General features: G+C 45.4%; 1 protein-coding gene across 3 annotated transcripts in view; it reads right to left on the reverse strand.

Annotated features, from left to right (window-relative positions):
- LOC102389404 (SLX4 interacting protein) overlaps window positions 1-19,858 on the reverse strand; it is a 91,466-nt gene that overhangs the window by 12,114 nt on the left and 59,494 nt on the right. The window contains exons 4-6 of one of the 3 annotated variants that reach the window (XM_045162731.1): window positions 19,325-19,842; window positions 16,503-16,591; window positions 10,810-11,342 (exon numbers count right to left, since the gene is read on the reverse strand). In XM_045162731.1, the coding sequence (XP_045018666.1) occupies window positions 11,235-11,342; window positions 16,503-16,591; window positions 19,325-19,842 (715 nt within the window). In that variant the 3' untranslated portion in view covers window positions 10,810-11,234. Of the gene's footprint in view, window positions 1-10,809; window positions 11,343-16,502; window positions 16,592-19,324; window positions 19,843-19,858 lie in introns of those variants that run through there. The other 2 variants (XM_045162730.1, XM_044928300.2) reach the window with 2 other exon arrangements.

The following is a 19,858-nucleotide window of genomic DNA, read 5'->3' on the forward strand; positions in this document are numbered from 1 at the left end:
GGGATGAGGGTGGAGGCAGGGAGGCCAGTGATGAGGCTACTGTAATGGTCCATCTGAGGATGACAGGTCTTGAAGGAGGCAGGTGGTGGTGAGAAGTAGTTTGATTGGAAATCAAGGAGACCCAACAGAATGAGCTGATGGACTATATACAAAAAGTGAGAAGAAGAAAAAAAAGTTGAGGATAACTCCATGATCTGTGGATGAAGGAAGTTACCCTTTAACAATACAAGAAGTACTGGTTTAAACAGCTGGATGAGGGAAGTTACCCTTTACCAATATAGGAAGTACTGGGGGCGAGGCAGGCTTGGGGAAATGAAACCAAGAAGCCCGTTTTAGGTATGTAGGCTTTAAGAGCTGTCCTGGATGTCTAAATGGAGATGCTGAGCAGGTGGTTAAGCTACAGCTTCCAGAGAGTTCTGTCTGCAGACACCAAGCTCGAAAGTCCACAGAGGTGGTAGGCACTTAAAGGCTTTGTGTGGATGAGCTCCAGGGCGAGTGCCCTTGGGTGAGAAAACAGAGGTTGAGAAGACATGGAGGATTCAGAAAGGAGACTAGGAAGGAATTTTCAGTAAGGAGAGGGAAGAGGCAAGGTAACCTGGTGTCTCTGGAGGCAATAGGAGAAAGGGCTTCATCAACGGTGAAAACCACGTCTAAGCCTGCTGAACATTTAGGACTGAAAAGTCATTAGTAGAAGGTGATTTGACAAAAGTTATTTTTGGTGAAGTGCTGGGACCTAAGTGTACCTGGAAGGGGTTCAAGAGTGAAGCGGAGGTACAGTGGAGACAAGGACTCTCAAGTAGAAATATAACCTGAGCCGTGCAGGTAACTAAATCTTGCAGAGACCCATGAAAAACAGGAAATCGATGACACCAGTTTTCAATAACACACTGTTGTTGTCACTGAGTCATGTTTGACTCTTTTGTCACCCTGCAGACTGTAGCCTGCCAGGCTCCTCTGGTCCATGGGATTCTCCAGGCAAGAATACTGCAGTTGATTGCCATTTCCTTCTCCAAGGAATCTTCCCAATCCAGGGATTGAACCCATGTCTCCAGCATTGGCAGGTGGGTTCTGTACCCTTGAGCCACCAAGGAATCCATATGTTATCTTCATAACAAGTGATCAATATACGATTACTGACAGAGTTTACCTTTGTGGACTGCTTTTGAAATCTGGGGTGTATTAGACACTTCCAGTACTTTCTCACTCTCTTAACAGCCAGATGTGGCTGGTGGCCATAGCACTGGCCAGCACAGGTGTGGATGACACCTTTGAGGAGTTCTGCAGTATAGGGGAAGCAGAGACACAGGGTGGTAGCTGTGGGCCAGGTGGGTAATGGAGTTAGGGATGACTCTGGAGCAGGCATATCTGGCCAGAAGTGACCAGCCACTACATGCGAACCTGAAACTGAGTGCCAGGCACTGCTTCTGTGTATTCACAGAAGCTTTATGTGTATTCACCAATGCCACCTTCAAAACCGTTTGGGGAGACAAGGAGTTTTGTCACTATCATGTCCCACTGGCGGACGAGCAGCATGGCCAAGCGCTGCTCACCTGAGAGTGTGGCTTCTGCTGGGAATGTCATGCTGCAGGCCCCCAGGATATCAGTGCCCACCGAGGGGCACAGAGCCTGAAGGCCATGAGGTCAGGCACTGTGTGGGCACGCGTGTCACAGCTCACACCAGCCACACCGCCCACCTGCTGCCTGGAGCACAGGCCCCCCCTCAGCCCCAGCTAGATGGTATGACAGAGCCGCCAAATGCTTGTGTCCAGGACTGTAAAACATCCTGCTGGGTATGAAGGCAATAATGGGAGAAGGGGAAGAAAAGACCCTCAATGTTGTTAAGAATTTTTCTCACAGTAACACTTTATGTAGCAGTATGGTACTCGCAGTCTTTATCTTCTCAGAGTTGGATCCATTTTCTCATGGTTTTATACATGAGTTTCTTCGGATTCTGTTTTATTTACTCCCAAATGAAAATAATTAACAACTCAACCAGGATATTTTAGAAGTAGGTAATTCATGGACTAGTAGAATATGCAGCCTAAGTTACAGTTATAATGTGGCTGTCTCTGAATTCCTCATAATCACATCTGCTGAGAATGGAACACCCAGAACCGATCAGACAGGCTCTATGTTACCGGGATGAGGGGTGGAGCACAGAGGCAAAGGGGACAGAGGCCAAGGAACGGACCCCTTGATGGCTGGTCCCAGAGCCACTTCCTGAAGCCCCTTAGAGTTGGTTCACGATTGTGTAGGGAATTTAACCGCAGCGAGTGTATGAAGCACACTTTGGAAACTGTAAAGGACTGAACATGTTTTCTTGACGTTGTTGTGAAAGAAAATCTGATGCCTGCACAGACCACATGGGTTTATAAGAAGGTGAAGGATGCTTTGTATCTGTAGGAAGCTTAGGTGATTAAAGTCCTTTTCCCACCCCTCACTGGGGCCTCACTGAGATTGACAGACAGGTTGTGTCCCTATTTGATGGCACGAGACCCAAGCGGTTAAGTGTCTCGAGCCACACACCTAGCTGGCCAGGACTGAGGAAGAAGGCCTGGTCCCCTATAGCACCCTCCCCATTGTGCCCGGGGTCATCTGCTATCCTGGTCACTATGTCACTGTGGTGTCTAGATGGGCCCTTTGTCTTCTCTGAGCATCAGTTTCCTCCTTTACTTTTTTTTTTTTAAGTGGGGGGATAATGATAGTTACACAGTGGGCACTCACCATCTCCTGGAAATGGATTTCTCTCTTAGGGAATCATGTCCCCAAGGTCCTTCTAATGTCCAGGCATTTCAGGAGGCCTCGTGTCCAAGCCTGACTCCAGAAGTGGGTCTGTGACCCAGGCCAGGCCAGTCGAGTCCAGAATTTGTGAGCCTCACAGAGACACATGGACTGCTGGGGCCTGCTCTCTTCTGCCATGAACCTGGAGCCACAAGGACCACTACCACACACAGGCTGAGCATGAAGTCAAACAGTGTGGAAGGCAGACCCAGTGGATTGTGAGAAACAGTTCTGATGAAAGTCTGTGCCTCTGATCAACATACCCACAGTGTGGGCTTTTGAGGCACATGAGCCAAAAACCTTCCTTTTTTTCCTAAGCCATTTAGTTAGCCTTCCTGTTCTTTGAAAACTAAAAGGTTTAAGGCTGATATCATCTCTTCTTGGGTTTGCTGCACAGAACAAGCTATTGTATGCAACAGCCCTTCACAAACAATAAAAGTCTTTTGCAAACAATTAAAAGCAGAGCAGGGACTTCCCTGTTGGTCCAGAGGTCAAGAATCCACCTGCCAATGCAGGGGACAGGGGCTGGATCCCTGGTCCAGGAAGATTCCACATGCGAAGGGGTAATGAAGCCCGTATGCTACAGTTACTTAGCGTGCATGCCTAGAGCCCATGCTCTGCAACAAGAGTAGACACTGCAATGAGAAGCTCACGGACTGCAACGAGAGGTGAGCCCCCCACTCACTGCAACACGAGAAAGCCTGTGTGTAGCCATTAAGAACCAGTACAGCCAAAAATAAATTTTAAAAATTTCTGGAATTTCTTAAAATTTTTGCTATCAGGTTTTATCCTTTAATAATGTTATTTGTACTTCTAAATTACAGCTTTTAGTTAATTATGAAATCAGTTATTTCATTTGTTTCTTGATTTCTCCTCCATATTATGAATGCTGTTTTTAAAATATACTACATAAATTTGCATCCCTTTTTTCTCTTATAGCTTTTGTAGTTAATATATTCTAAACTTGAAAACTGTGGTATCAATCAATAATAGAGGTGTCACTGGAGGATTTAATTTTGTATTATGTGTAGAAATAGCTACTAAAGTGTGTAAGCCTTAAAGTTTAAAACATTTTTCTTAAATAACTATACACAGATTTTTCATTTTTTTCATAAAGTGGGAGGAGATAGGTCATTGTGCTTGCTTTTGTTTCTTTTTTTATTTCCATAATCAGAAGCAGTACAGGCTAGGGTATGTTAATCAAGTGAGCAAGATGAGATATGTAAAATATAAAGAGAAGCTGTATAAATCACAGTATAAAATTAAGTTTGGGAATTGTAAAATGTACTGTATTTATATGTAACTCATTCTAAAAGTTGCCACAAAGGCTGAATTGGAAGCTTCATGTCTGCATGAAATTTCCTATATTTTTAATGTGTATGATGGACTTAATTTTTCTTGAATATTAAAATCTGACAATTGCTATGAAACTGTAAAAAAAAAAATAAAAAATAAAAAGCAAAGCAAAAGTTATATCTTATTAGCTTATTTGGGGGGGGCAAATACTAATATTAAAGTAATAAACAAACTACTTTCAGTTTTTCATGACTTTACAATAATAAAAGCACAAAGAAAAGTTATTCTCATGTGATGACTGACGAATTCCAAGTAGCCCAGGTAGAGCGTGAACTATGACAATGACTACAGCCTTGGACTACGATGCAACGTGGCCATGTAGAAGCCACAGTCCTAAAACGAGGAAGAGGTCTGTCTCTCCCAAATTTCACTTCTAAGATTTTCTTACATTATTTGATATTTAATAAGTGAAGGCAGTGAAAAGGAAAAATCAGGTAGGATGGAGCAGTCATCAACAATGAAAAGAAATATAGGAATAGACATGGGTGCACTGACTCACTGGAACCACAGCAAACAGAGGGAAATGAAGAGGAAAGTGTTATCTTCTGGATCCCACTGCAGCCAGCAGATGCTTTCTTTACATGTGATAATGGTGGAGGACAGCTGTCCCGAGATGCTATAGAGAGAAGCACTTGGAGAGGGACCACTCCTCTTGGGATGCCCCCCTGGCAGACACGCCCTCCTCCATCTCAGAGATGAGGACACTGACGACCATGAGGCCTTGTCATCAGCCCAGTTCCCACTGTGAGCGGGAAGCCTTTCTGCTTTAGCAGGCTCCTCTGGCCCCTGGTCCCTCTGCTTCTCTACCCTCACACAAAAGGACACGTCTCTAAGGGGAAGAGGAGCACACGTTTGCTGATGATGCTGCCGCCTGGGTTAACAGCAGACCCCCTAGCATGTTTTTTTAAAAAATTTTAAATACTTTTTAAAAGTTTTCATGTCTTCTGAATTAATGACTATGAAGCTATCTTGTACAGACCTTTGGGAGTACCAATAAAATAGCTGCAAAGAAGGCTAACCTGAAAATGAAATTAGTGAAAAAAAATCAAGAAAGTGATCTTGCAGGCAGTACACATTTCACAGGGATTTTCCAGTTTATACTTATCTAACCCTTGAGAGCCTAACGATAAATCCTAAATAACCTGGGGCCTTAGAGTTGAGTCTCTGGTGCCACATAAATGTGACAAAATTTGGACGCTTGAGAGAATATATAGGTTTGCAACCAGTGCTTCTAAAGAAAGGAGGGTGCTCATCAAGCACTCTGAAAACTAAAGGAGAGCTGTTATAGTTTCGCCAGAAAAACATAAAAATTCATCAGATCAGATCAGATCAGATCAGTCGCTCAGTCGTGTCCGACTCTTTGCGACCCCATGAATCGCAGCATGCCAGGCCTCCCTGTCTATCACCAACTTGCGGAGTTCACTCAGACTCACGTCCTTCGAGTCAGCGATGCCATCCAGCAATATCATCCTCTGTCATCCCCTTCTCCTCTTGCCCCCAATCCCTCCCAGCATGAGTCTTTTCCAATGAGTCAACTCTTCACATGAGGTGGCCAAAGTACTGGAGTTTCAGCTTCAGCATCATTCCTTCCAAAGAAATCCCAGGGCTGATGTCCTTCAGAATGCACTGGTTGGATCTCCTTGCAGTCCAAGGGACTCTCAAGAGTCTTCTCCAACACCACAGTTCAAAAGCATCAATTCTTTGGTGCTCAGCCTTCTTCACAGTCCAACTCTCACATCCATACATGACCACAGGAAAAACCATAGCCTTGACTAGATGAACCTTTGTTGGCAAAGTAATGTCTCTGCTTTTCAATATGCTATCTAGGTTGGTCATAACTTTCCTTCCAAGGAGTAAGCTTCTTTTAATTTCCTGGCTGCAGTCACCATCTGCAGTGATTTTGGAGCCCCCCCAAAATAAAGTCTGACACTATTTCCACTGTTTCCCTACCTATTTGCCATGAAGTGATGGGACCAGATGCCATGATCTTCGTTTTCTGAATGTTGAGCTTTAAGCCTACTTTTTCACTCTCCTCTTTCACTTTCATCAAGAGGCTTTTTAGTTCCTCTTCACTTTCTGCAATAAGGGTGGTGTCATCTGCATATCTGAGGTTATTGATATTTCTCCTGGCAATCTTGATTCCAGCTTGTGTTTCTTCCAGTCCAGCGTTTCTCATGATGTACTCTGCATATAAATTAAATAAACAGGGTGACAATATACAACCTTGACGTACTCCTTTTCCTATTTGGAACCAGTCTGTTGTTCGATGTCCAGTTCTAACTGTTGCTTCCTGACCTGCATACAAATTTCTCAAAAGGCAGATCAGGTGGTCTGGTATTCCCATCTCTTTCAGAATTTTCCACAGTTTATTGTGATCCACATAGTCAAAGGCTTTGGCATAGTCAATAAAGCAGAAATAGATGTTTTTCTGGAACTCTCTTGCTTTTTCCATGACCCAGTGGATTTGATCTCTGGTTCCTCTGCCTTTTCTAAAACCAGCTTGAACATCAGGAAGTTCACGGTTCACATATTGCTGAAGCCTGGTTTGGAGAATTTTAAGCATTACTTTACTAGCGTGTGGCTGCGACGGGCGCGCTGAAGCGCAGGCGGCTGCGACGGGCACACTAAAGCGTGGCCGAGAGGAGCTACCCCATGTCCGGGGTCAGGGGCAGAAACTGGGAGGACCCCATGCCTGAAGGGCGGCGGCCAAGAGGAGTTACCCCATGTCCAAGGTCAGGGGCAGCGGCTGAGAGTGCCAGACTGCGACAGCGTAGGAACGGCCGAGAGGAGCTATCCCACGTCAGAGGTCAGGGGGGGTGCCCGAGAGGAGATACCCAGCGTCTGAGGTCAGGGGCGGTGACAAGAGGAGTTACCCCGCGTCCGAGGTCAGGGGCAGCGGCTGGGAGGAGATACCCCACACCCTTAAGCCCAAGGCCAGGGGCAGCGGGCGGGAGGAGCTACCCCACGCCCCTAAGCCTGAGGCCAGGGGTGGCGGCTGGGAGGAGCAACCCCATGCCAGAGGCCAGGGGCAGTGACCGGGAGGACCAACCCCATGCCGTGGCTGCGTGGGCACAGGAGGGCCTATAGGAGCTATCCTACGTTGAAGGTCAGGAAGGGCAGTGGTGAGGAGATACGCCTCGTCCAAGGTAAGGAGCATTGGCTGTGCTTTGCTGGAGCATCCGTGAAGCGATACCCCACGCCCAAGGTAAGAGAAACCCAAGTAAGATGGTAGGTGTTGCAAGAGGGCATCAGAGGGCAGACACACTGAAACCATACTCACAGAAAACTAGTCAATCTAATCACACTAGGACCACAGCCTTGTCTAACTCAATGAAACTAAGCCATGCCCGTGGGCAACCCAATACGGGCGGGTCATGGTGGAGAGATCTGACAGAATGTGGTCTACTGGAGAAGGGAATGGCAAACCACTTCAGTATTCTTGCCTTGAGAACCCCATGAACAGTATGAAAAGGCAAAATGGTAGGATACTGAAAGAGAAACTCCCCAGGTCAGTAGGTGCCCAATATGCTACTGGAGATCAGTGGAGAAATAACTCCAGAAAGAATGAAGGGATGCAGCCAAAGCAAAAACAATACACAGCTGTGGATGTGACTGGTGATAGAAGCAAGGTCCGATGCTGTAAAGAGCAATATTGCATAGGAACCTGGAATGTCAGGTCCATGAATCAAGGCAAATTGGAAGTGGTCAAACAAGAGATGGCAAGAGTGAATGTCGACATTCTAGGAATCAGCGAACTGAAATGGACTGGAATGGGTGAATTTAACTCAGATGACCACTGTATCTACTACTGCGGGCAGGAATCCCTCAGAAGAAATGGAGTAGCCATCATGGTCAACTAAAGAGTCCGAAATGCAGTACTTGGATGCAATCTCAAAAACGACAGAATGATCTCTGTTCGTTTCCAAGGCAAACCATTCAATATCACAGTAATCCAAGTCTATGTCCCAATCAGTAACGCTGAAGAAGCTGAAGTTGAACGGTTCTATGAAGACCTTACAAGACCTTTTAGAACTAACACCCAAAAAAGATGTCCTTTTCATTATAGGGGACTGGAATGCAAAAGTAGGAAGTCAAGAAACACCTGGAGTAACAGGCAAATTTGGCCTTGGAATATGGAATGAAGCAGGGCAAAGACTAATGGAGTTTTGCCAAGAAAATGCACTGGTCATAAAAATTCATATCCCCCTGTAAAAAAAAATTCAGATGATTCATGAATCAGAGGTTAATAATGCCCAGTTTAAAAGCTGAAGGGAAACAGCTGTGAAAAACAGAAACTTAATGGCAATCACCCCGGCAGAACTACCCTACCCCTTATTCAAAAATACCTTCCCGCACAGAAGCCTGGGGCTGGAAACTGCCAGCACCCGCAGGAAGGTCGCCAGTCCTTCGCTGGTGGTGGTTATCTTTATCCTAGCGTCTCCTGTGGCCGAGCAGGTGGGTCTGGACAGGATGGGAGAGGAAAGAGGTGAGGAAACGCTGAGGACAGCTGGGGGGTGGCAAGCCTGGCCAGCGAGGCCCACTACAAGCCTGGCTGTCGGTGGGAAAGAGGCGTGAGAGCCTGAGCAAAGCCGTTAGATGACTGTCTCATTTCACAATTCTGCTCAGAGCTGGCCCTCTGCCCAGGGATACAGAAGGAACAGCTCTTCCCATCTCCCTCAAACAGACAGTGAGACCCCCTTTCCAAGTCTCCAATCTCATGATAGCAACGGCTTCTGTGGACAAGTCTGGGAACCTCGCCCCACATACGGCCTTGCTTGCTTGGGAAAGGAAGCACCAAATTCTAAATCATCTGTTTACTAATGAACGTTCCCGACAGGATCCCCTTGCACATCGTCTCAGTCTGCGCTCTCTCACAGTGGGTGTTCTAGGGGCTGTGTGCACTTTTAGGAACCCAGCCTGAAAAATCTGCTGTTTCCCAACTCCTCTGCACCTTAAGAGCAGTGGCCGGGTCCTTCCTCCAAAGCAGCGTCTCACTGGGAGTCTACTGGCAGCTACTGGAAAGAAAGGCATTTTAACTGGGTGGTCTCTTCTCTCCCTCCTCCCCCTGTGGATGGTGGTGAGCAGAGCTCCCACAGGAGGTCACAAGTTTCTGCTTTTGCTGTGTCCCTCTGTCCATCACCGACTTGCTGGCTAAATGAGGATGTGTCACTTAACTCTCTGGTACGTCAGTTTTTATAGCTGCAAAATGATGCTGGGTTGGCAAATGAGATGAAAAATAAGAACTGAGCTTCTTCAGAGCTCACTAGCACAGAGGGTAAGGTGTTTAGCTCTTTGCTAATCTGGTATTGTTGTTGTTCAGTCGCTAAGTCATGTCTGATTCTTTGTGACCCCATGGACTGACTACAGCATGCTAGGCTTCCCAGTCCTTCACTATCTCCCAGAACTTGCACAAACTCATGTCCATCGAGTTGATGATGCCATCCAACAGTCTCATCCTGTCATTCCCTTCTCCTCCTGTGCTCAATCTTTCCCAGCATCAGGGTCTTTCCCACTGAATCAGCTCTTTGCATCAGATGGCCAAAGTACTGGAGCTTCAGTTTCATCATCAGTCCTTCCAATGGATATTCAGGGTTGATTTCCTTTAGGATTAACTGATTTGATCTCCTTGGTGTCTAAGGGACTCTCAACAATCCTTTCCAACACCATAGTTTGAGACCATCAACCTTTGGGTGCTCAGCCTTCTTTATGGCCCAACTATCACATCCATACATGACTACTAGAAAAACCATAGCTTTGACAATATGGACTTTTGTTGGTAAAGTAATGTCTCTGCCTTTTAATACACTGTCTAGGTTTGTCATAGCTTTTCTTCAAGGAGTAAGCGTCTTTTAATTTCATCTAGCATTAATGGCATTTAAATGAGCTCTTCTTCAGGTTAAGAATAGGAAGAATGGTGGACGGGAATGATGAGAATGATGATGGTGATGATAATTAATACTGCATCAGCACTTTAGAATTTACAAGACACTTTTATATTCATCATTTCACTTGCATGGCAGGCATCACTTTTACTTCTTTTTGTTTTTGACTGCACTGGGTCTTTGTTGCAGCACGCAGGCTTCTTCAGTTGTGCCACCAGGGCTCAGTAGTTGCAGGGCACAGTCTTAGTTGCCGTAAGGCGTATGGGATCTCAGTTCCCTGACCAGGGATTGAACCTGAGTCCCCTGCACTGGAAGGAGGATTCTAACCCTGGACCAGGGAAGTCCCGGGCATCACTTTTACTTCTGCTTAACAAATCCCAAGAAGCCAAATGCTTTGTCCAAGGTCATCAAGTGAGTGAGGGGAGAGGTGGTGGTCAAAGTCAGGTCCTGTAATTTCACGTTTGATCCCCATTTCACTTGTTTTATTCCCTGTCATGTTTTTCCTAAGTCAATCAATCATCTAAGTGGTCATCAAAGGGAGACAATAGGTTTCTCATAAGGAAAGGTACATGATGGGGCAAAGGCACAAAGGATCAGGGGGCATAGACACAGCCTATTCTAACTACCCTTTTGATCTTCCCCATTCTGTCTACCCGCTCTAACTATTCTAACCAAGCCAATTTCTATGCTAAATTATCTATCCTTCCTGTTCTAACTTGGCCAAGGGCAGGTTCCTTTGGAGGGCTGGAGATAGGGGACAGGAGACAACTCATTAACAAACACTGCTGGCTAACTGTTTGGGAGAATTTTATTATTAAGAAGGGAGAACAAAAGATCGGACTACTGGAACATACAAGCACAGGGTAGCCCTGCCCTGTCGCTAAGTCGTGTCTGACTCTTTGCGAAACTAGGCTCCTCTGTCCATGGGATTTTGCAGGCAATAGTACTGGAGGGGATTGCCATTTCCTTCTCCAGGGGATCTTCCCAACCCAGGGATCGAACCCGGGTCTCCCGCATTGTAGACAGATGCTTTACTGTCTGAACCACCAGGGAAGTCCCATACCAACAAAGGATAGCTCATCTTTAAAAAAAAAATGATATTCCATGAGAAAAAGCTTTCTTATGGTCTCTGTCATTGTCTAAAAAAACTATTGTAGACAGACCAGACCAACCAAGAGCATCTTCATCTCCCAACACACAGTATTTCCATTAGGATCATTCCCCTGCCAATCCACAGAAGGGCAGGACAGGTGTGTGATGGATGCTGCTATAGTTCCCATCCTTATCCGGTCCATCCACAGGCCCTGTCGAGGACACAGACATCTGCCAAGCAGCAAAAATGACATGTGATTGAAAAGAAAATGATAAACTCACTGAAAGTTATTTTCCTTATTATGTAAGAAGTTTTTATATAGTAAGAAGTTTGTGAAATACAAAAATACCAATAGAAAAATGGACATAAACACACAATTCACAAATGAATGGGTCCTGTTAACTAAATACAGACCAACCTCAGTTATCAAGTATGAAGTATAGAGGAGTGCAGACTAGGTCATTAACAGAAGCTATCTTTGGGTTGGGAGTTATGGGTAATTTTTACTTTCTTTGTATATGTTTTGATTCTGAAATTTTTTGTACAGTGAACATGCACAATTTTGGTAAGCTGTTATTAAGTAAAAAACCAACTTCAAAACACTGTGGGAAATGTGAAATATGGAAATTACCTCTTCCCACTCAAGGAAATTTTCCTAGTGCTACATGAATCTCTTGTTAATGGCTTCCATATAATTTACCACTAGCACTGTTTAGGAAATACAATAAGAAGAATGGATTCTTAAAGTCTATGATACAGTAAGAAAAACCTAGAAAAATCATCCACTACTTACTTTTTTTGGTATTAAAAAAGAGTTCCTTTCTTGAATGATCTGTTTTAAACTTATATGGAAGTTTGCTCATGAAAGTTAAATAATTCTGTTGTTTGGTTACAAAGTTAGTACACAAATTCTTTTATTTCTTCTATAAGGAGATCAAACCAGTCAATCCTAAAGGAAATCAATCCTGAATATTCATTTGGAAGGACTGATGCTGAAGCTGAAGCTCCAATACTTTGGCCACCTGATGTGAAGAGTTGATTCATTGGAAAAGACCCTGATGCTGGGAAAGATTGAAGGCAGAAGAAGAGGACGACAGAGGATGAGACTGTTGATGGCATCACTGACTCGATGGACATGAGTTTGAGCAAATTCCAGGAGATAGTGAAGGACAGGGAAGCCTGGCATGCTGCAGTCTACGGGGTCACAAAGAGTTGGACATGACTTAGTGATTGAACATCAACAACAAAAAATTCAGGACTAAAATGTTTCAATTTCTATTTATCTTTCCTAAGATTAAAATATAATCCTCCCCTGAATTTTTTTTCCAATCTCAATTTTTAAAGCTACAAGTCAAGTGCTCTTTTGTGTAAAATTATTTTGTGATTTTTATTTAGCTGTATTTTCATCCACTTTTTCTGGTAGAAACAGTGTGAGAAAGGATTTTTGATATACTCTGATACTCTCTCCCTTGACTGACAGGAGGCTAAGGCCCACCGAGGTTCAGTTACTCACAACTGAGAAATAGGACAGCCAGGCTAAAAATAACCCAGGCAAGGGCAGTTTATTGCTTCTTTAGACTCATTTTCACTTCAATTTTATACTCATAAACTAGAAGGAGTGTTCTTTAAGATTGAACGATAGTTCAACTTAAAGAGAAATACTCGGTTTAGTGCTTAACTATTGTCTCTTGTTGGGCATGCTAGCAACCCTTCCACTGAGAGGACGCTCTGGCGAGGGGTAGTGCTTTCTGAAGACTCTTGGCAGATGCTTTCACAGCTTGGTCACAGGTCAAAGGAAGGTGAGGAAGACAGCCCAAACATCTTAGTGCCCACATCTACTTTTCTGCAGCACTAGTACTAAACACCATTTTTAAATTTCCCAAAGAATCACAGGTTTTTACAGCTTAGGTTTAAAAGAAAATAAGACTTTTGAACTTTCCTTCTGAATTGTAGAGAGGGGCCAAATGAACCATTAAGGCACAGAATGGATACGCCTTAAAAAAAAGGGAGGCTCTACCTAAATTAAAATTTTTGGGTTGCCAGGTCACCTTCACAGCCCTTGATCTGCAAGACTGTAAGCTCCTTGAGGGCAAGAATGATTTTTTTCTTTTTCTTTGTTTCCCCAGTGCCTGCCAGAGTTCCTGGCACAGAGTCAGCACTCAGCAAATTATGTTAGAATGTGATGGTAAGAACAGATGGGAAGGGCCACCAGAGACTAGGAGTGGCTGTAACCAACACTGTGAGACAGCAGCTTTGTGCTGACTCTGAAATGTCCCAGATCCAGATGGGTCTGTGATTATTTACACAATAAACTTATTACTTTAGAAAGTAAAGTTATGGCTTCAGTTATTATTGGTTATTTCCCTTAATAAAGGAATAATAAAAATGAGAAATAATTTTGACTTTCCCAAAGGTTTTCAGGCTTTACATCAGAGAAAGCAGTCTTGACATAGGGACTTGGGTTTGTAAATATGCAAGACAACATTGCTGGAATGGGACACGCTGAGCTTCCTGCTGTTCATATTTTTAAGAAAAAGAAGGTGGGGGAAAAACAAAACTTTGAAACTAAAGGTAAAAACTGCAAAAGGACCCACTTCTAGCAATAGTTCCAAAACTGAGACTATAAGGGCTTTGAGATTTCTTATGAGAAACTGTAGTAAGAAAAATACAGTGACTCATCCCGTAATCATGCCCTTTCTTCCCAAAGTACACAGCACAATTCCCACATCCCTGGCACGTGGGCACTCGGGACAGAGCTATTGCAACACAGAGCGCCTCCCCGCATGGGGCCCTCGTGCAGGGCGGGAGACAGACCTTCCCAGTGCCGGGCAGCGGCGTGGCTGCACTCACTCTGCCCCCAAAGACGGGGCACTCCCTGGGCGCTCCTTGGTCTGGCACGGCTGCTGTCTTGGGCTGCCCTGCATCCAGGCGGAGCAGCTCTGAATAGACGCTCCCAGGTTTTCCAGCCAGTCATCACTTCAACACTGAAGATCCGATAGTAAAAGAGGAAAGGGGTAGGAGGAAGCAACCTCTACTTGGGGCCACAGCACGAGTAAGGCGGCCAGGCTCTGCCCGGTGCCCACTCTCCCCCGCCACTTCTGCAGCTGGGGAAGAGGGAGCGAAGTCAACAGTTACCGGACAAATGATTGATGTTCTTCCCAAAGACGGCTCCAATATGCCGGTCAGGAAGCCTGCTCCCAGGCCTCCCCTAGTTCCTGGAAAGTAACTACTGAGAGAAACGAGATGGATCCGGCCCCGGGGCGAGTGTCCCTGTGAACGGATAAAATGATCCGAAGCTTTAAGGGACATAAGGAAGTTCAAGGGCTAGTCAGAGGAGGGCCAGACCCCACGGGCGTCTACCGGCAGGAGGCCATCCTGGCAGGGAAAGGTGTGCGTTGATCTTCACGTAGCCGGGACGGGAGGGCTCTGCAGAGGCCAAGCGTCAGGGAGGACTGACTCGGAGGCACCTGGGACGGAAGGACTAGGGTCTTGGCTGGACGGGGCATTTGTGGGTGACAGGGCCCCCTGCTTGACTTGGGTGTGCTATTATTCCTGGAGCAGGCGCTCAAGGAAATGGGGGACAGGACCATGAGGAGGGGCTACACAGGTGGGCTGGACACACAGAGAGGGGCTCGGAGGTGCCAGGGATTGAAGCTGCCCCATCAGTGCCCGGCATTAGCTGACCGAGGGAAGTGTGCATGTGAAGGATGGTCAGAGGTGGGGACAAGGGAAGCTGAAGGCTGACCACAGCTAAAGGGAAGCATGCAAAACAGTGAAAGAGCCTCAAGATGGAAATGGCACTTTTCTCATAAGCTGACTTGGTGAGCTCCCAGTGTTATCCCTGGATATCAGAACATTTCGAAGATAAGAAAACGGAACTGGCTTGCGCAAAAGGCTCAGACCAGTCAACTTTTCATAATGAAAATTCTTTACATTTAGGAAGTCCTCCAGATTATAAGATTTATATGACAGCAGCTATAGAAAGCTTACATCTGTACAAATACCAGTGCCCCTAAGGAGGATGATATTTCATTTGTATGGAGATGTTGTAACTCATCCTTAATAATTTAAAATATTAAGTATTAATATTACATGTCATACAAGATCTAATTTTTTCTGTATTCTATCTGAAAACAGTAATACTTTGTGGTACAATTGTCTTCTCGAACCACAAATCAACGTTTTCAATGGTCTGAGAATCAGTTAAGCTATATTACATTACAGTTGTTTGCCAGCAACATTATTATTTTAGTATTTGTTAATTTACTAAGGTAACTCAGCATTCTAGAAATGCTTCTGAAATAAACTTTTAACACTTGTCACTAGATGTGCTTCATTTATTGCACTTAATGTGTATACTTAAGAGTTTAGTTGCTAGATGGAATAAGTGTCTCATTGCATTTTCTGAAGGGCTCACCTGTTCTGGACAAAGGTATCTAAATTTAAATATGAATCCTCAGAAGACTCTTCTTGGGTCTCTGTTCAGCCTTCTAGTCTCTAAAACACTTTTCTTATGTATTTATTTAAGATGAGATAAGAAGCTGGTTTTGGACCATGAGGGCCAAATTTCAAATGGATTAAAAGATAACAAACATAAGGGGTAATCTAATATCCCCACAAATTATTTTAGAAGCATAATAATCATGACATATATCATGTCCAGGTTCAAGGTCTGCTAGACGCTTTTTCCTTTTTGTTAAAGTTTCAAGTCACAAGTCCAAAAATATGAAAAACAAAAATTGGTACAGAGGTAAGCTCAGACAGATTGGGCTGTGACTGCAGCAAGACACACACACACACCCCCTACAGAGACTCTCAAATGTGTGTGCTAAGCTTAAAAGACAAGGCTGTAAGCTATAACATTAGGACTGAATTTTCAGAATCTACTTGTCTGCATAAAGAGCTCTGCTGAAACAGAAATAAGACTGACGGAGCTCAAAATTGAGCACAAGAAAAGAGAGAGAAAACAAATCCTATCAGCTAAGAAACAGCACATTGGGGAAAAGTACTGGTTTTCATGAAAATGTCAGTGATTCACCATGGAATAGAATTCAAAAGCCACTGACCCCAATGAACGCTTCCAGTGGAAACATGTGGATTTTGCTCACTTCATTTAAAGAATGCTTTATATTTCATTTAAATACTATCAGAAGCATTTTCACGGTTTTTGTAGTATGTGCTTTCTCATTTCATGTTGCTATACTACTGATCACGCTAAATTCTCAAGAAGTCTTCAGGAAAAAAAGAGCATATCAATGAATCAATATTATCATGCAAAATAGATAGGATATTTTTGGTTCCTTAAAACATGCATTGAGGGCTCAACAGTTCTATTTATTACAGTAACTTTTCATTCAAGCAGATTTGCTTATAGAGTTTTTAATACATACCAAATCTTCACTCTGACTTGCCGAAAGATCACGACTGGAAGCAAGCTGACTTACACAGACCACAAACCTGTCGGGAAACACTTGGAGTTCTGTACAAAAGGAAAGAAATCACATCACTCGAGGTATCAAAAGACTCTGAACACAGAAATGCTTGCTCCAAGAATTCTGCCTTACAATGATAAGCATGTACGTATCAAACATGTGTCTTTTCCCCTCTCCTCCTTCCAGGGTTTGCCATCAACAGCACAGGACAAGCACAAAGCTCCAGGGGCAGAGAGGAGGCTGCAGATGGATCCACCTGAGCCCCTGGACCATGGTATCCCTAGAAAGCCCCAGGCACCCAGGGCCATCACAGCTTTCCTCCTGGGTCAGTTTGCTGTTTTCTGTTCAGACTCACATTTGGGAGACAGGATCAACATTTACTGCTGAGTGTTCAAACATACACAGGAAGAGAGAGGAAATCTGAAAACACACCTTGTCAGTGTTCTTGCTAGTTTCCCTCTCCCCTCTTCAGTCACCTGGCCTTGGAGAGGTTCCCTAGGCTGCAGGGCAAATTCCCAGTCTGAACCAGGCTATGAAAATAGCAGTGCTGGAGATTAGGAATTAACGATCATTCTTGAGGAAACGGTTAAATGTGCAATAGAAGGACTTCCCTGGGGGTCTAGTGGTTAAGAATCTGCCTGCCAATGCAGGAGATGTGGGTTCAATGCCTGGTCCAGGAAGATTGCACATGTGGTGCGGCAACTAAGCGTGTGCACTACAACTACTGAGCCTGTGCTCTCGAGTCCATAAGCCTGAACTCCTGAAGCCTGCTCTGAGCCTGTGCTCTGCAAGAAGCCACTGCAATGAGAAGCCTGGTACACTGCAACTAGAGAGTAGCTCCCCCTCGCCACAACTAGAGAAAGACTGCGCACAGCAAAGACCCAGCGCAGCCAGAAACAATAAAATAAATTTTAAAAGATGTGCAAGAGGAAAGCTGGTCCAACTATACCACAGTTGCAATGACCTATGATTACAATTTCTTAAAGCAAAACCACTGACTTCCGGGTGGGGAAGGTTAAACGAATCACAGAACCAGACTCCTCAACATTCAATGAAAGGATGATTGAATAGTAAATGTGCCTGCTTCTCCGTCTGTCTGTCCATCTCTCTATTCATCCACGCAGCCCCCATGGACCTCTGGGGTGATATCTGGAGTGACGTTTAGCCCATGTTAACAGTGAATATTCTGGGGTGGGGGATGGGGAGTGGGAGGCTCTTCTCTTCCCCCTTTTCTTACTTGGATCTTCCTGGTGGCTCAGACGGTACAGTGTCTACCTGCAATATGGGAGACCCGGGTTCGATTCCTGGGTCAGGAAGATCCCCTGGATAAGGAAATGGCAACCCACTCCAGCACTCTTGCCTGGAAAATCCCATGGACGGAGGAGCCTGATAGGCTACAGTCCATGGGGTTGCAAAGAGTCGGACATGACTGAGCGACTTCACTTCACTTCTCTGGCTGAACTGGAGAAGGAAATGGCAACCCACTCCAGTATTCTTGCCTGGGAAATCCCATGGACAGAGGAGACTGGAAGACTATAGTCCATGGGGTCGCAGAAGAGTCAGACATGACTCAGCGACTAAACAACTGCCTCAGTATTTGTATAATACACATGTATCATATTTACAACGGAAATAAAGCTAATTTTTTCTAAAAGGGAAAGCCTTCCTTTTAGATGTGACCAATTTTTATTATTCTGAGTCATGAAAGTGAAGCCTTTTACATACAATGCACACTGCCCACAAGAAATGTCAGTGGGAGGGCCCTGAGACAGTGACAGAGAACAGGCGTGAAAGTGTCAGTTATGCAGACACATGACTCCTGCACAGTCAGTGCCTCAACCACTTGGAGAGGCTAAGTTACATCAAAATGATGTTCTGGGATCCACTCTCTCCTCACCTGCTGTCTCCTTGGGGGTTGCCTTCTCTCCTCCAACTCATTCTACTTGGGGCAAGTGGGTTAGCAGTTTCAACAACAGCTCCGCTTATCCTGCTCAGAACCCCGCCCTGGTGCTTCACTGCTCACCATAAGACGTGCAGCTGCTCAGTCTCTGCAACCGGGGCCTGACATGCTGTTCTGTTTCTCCCTTTTGGTCCTCAGGCAGAAACCCCCATTGCAGGGGGCTTGTGTGTGTTTAACCTCTGACCCCACATGGATGCTTTGGGCTTCCCTTGGGGCTCAGCTGGCAAAGAATCCACCTGAAATACTGGAGACCTGGATTCCATCCATGGGTTGGGAAGATCCCCTGGAGAAGGGAAAGGTTACCCACTCCAGTATTCTGGCCTGGAGAATTCCATGGACTGTATAGTCCATGGGGTCGCAAAGAGTTGGACATGACTGAGTGACTTTCACTTTCACTACATGGATGCTTTATCTGGCTAGGTAACTATAGATGGGACACTGAAAAGGCACAAAAACAAAGTTAACAAAGCAGTTAATATTTATTCACTAATGCTTAGAACATCTTATTGAGATAAGTGATAACCAGTCTGTTTCTGGCTTTCTGGAAAGGGAAATGGAGCCACAGAATTCATTATTTGTACTCCCTCTCCCAACATGACAATCTTGAAATACAGTAACTCATCAGTGAATCAGAACCAGAATTCAAGAGACTTCCCTAATCCTCCCAAAGCAGGGGGCCCAGGTTCAATCCCTGGTCAGGAAACTAGCTCCCACATACCACAACTAAAGCCCAGCACAGCTAAATAAATAAATAAAATATTTTTTTAAAAAAAGAACTAGAATTCAAAATTTCCAGTTCTATCAAGTGAGTACCCCATACCTGAAGGGTGGAGACCAGAGGAGTTAACCCCACGTCCGAGGTCAGGGGCAGCGGCCGAGAGTACCAGACTGCGATGGCGCAGGAACGGCCGAGAGGAGCTACCTCGTGTCCAAGGTCGGGGGGGGCGGCCAAGAGGAGATACCCAGCGTCCGAGGCCAGGGGCGGCGGCGAGAGAAGTTACCCCACGTCGGAGGTCAGGGGCGGCAGCCGAGAGGAGATACCCCACGCCCCAAGCCTGAGGCCAGGGGCGGTGGGGGGGGGGGGAGCTACCCCATGCCCCCACGCTCGAGGCCAGGGGCGACGGCCAGGAGGAGCAACCCCACGCCCGAGGCCAGGGGCGGTGGCCGGGAGGACCAGCCACACGTCCAAGGAGCCGCGGCTTCGGGGGTGCAGGAGGGCCTAGAGGAGCTACCCCACGTTGAAGGTCAGGAAGGGCAGCAGTGAGGAGATACCCCTCGTCCAAGGTAAGGAGCAATGGCTGCGCTTTGCTGGAGCAGTCGTGAAGAGATACCCCACGCCTAAGGTAAGAGAAAC

Source organism: Bubalus bubalis, chromosome 14 (assembly GCF_019923935.1).
Source record: "Bubalus bubalis isolate 160015118507 breed Murrah chromosome 14, NDDB_SH_1, whole genome shotgun sequence".
Taxonomy (NCBI): Eukaryota; Metazoa; Chordata; class Mammalia; order Artiodactyla; family Bovidae; genus Bubalus; species Bubalus bubalis.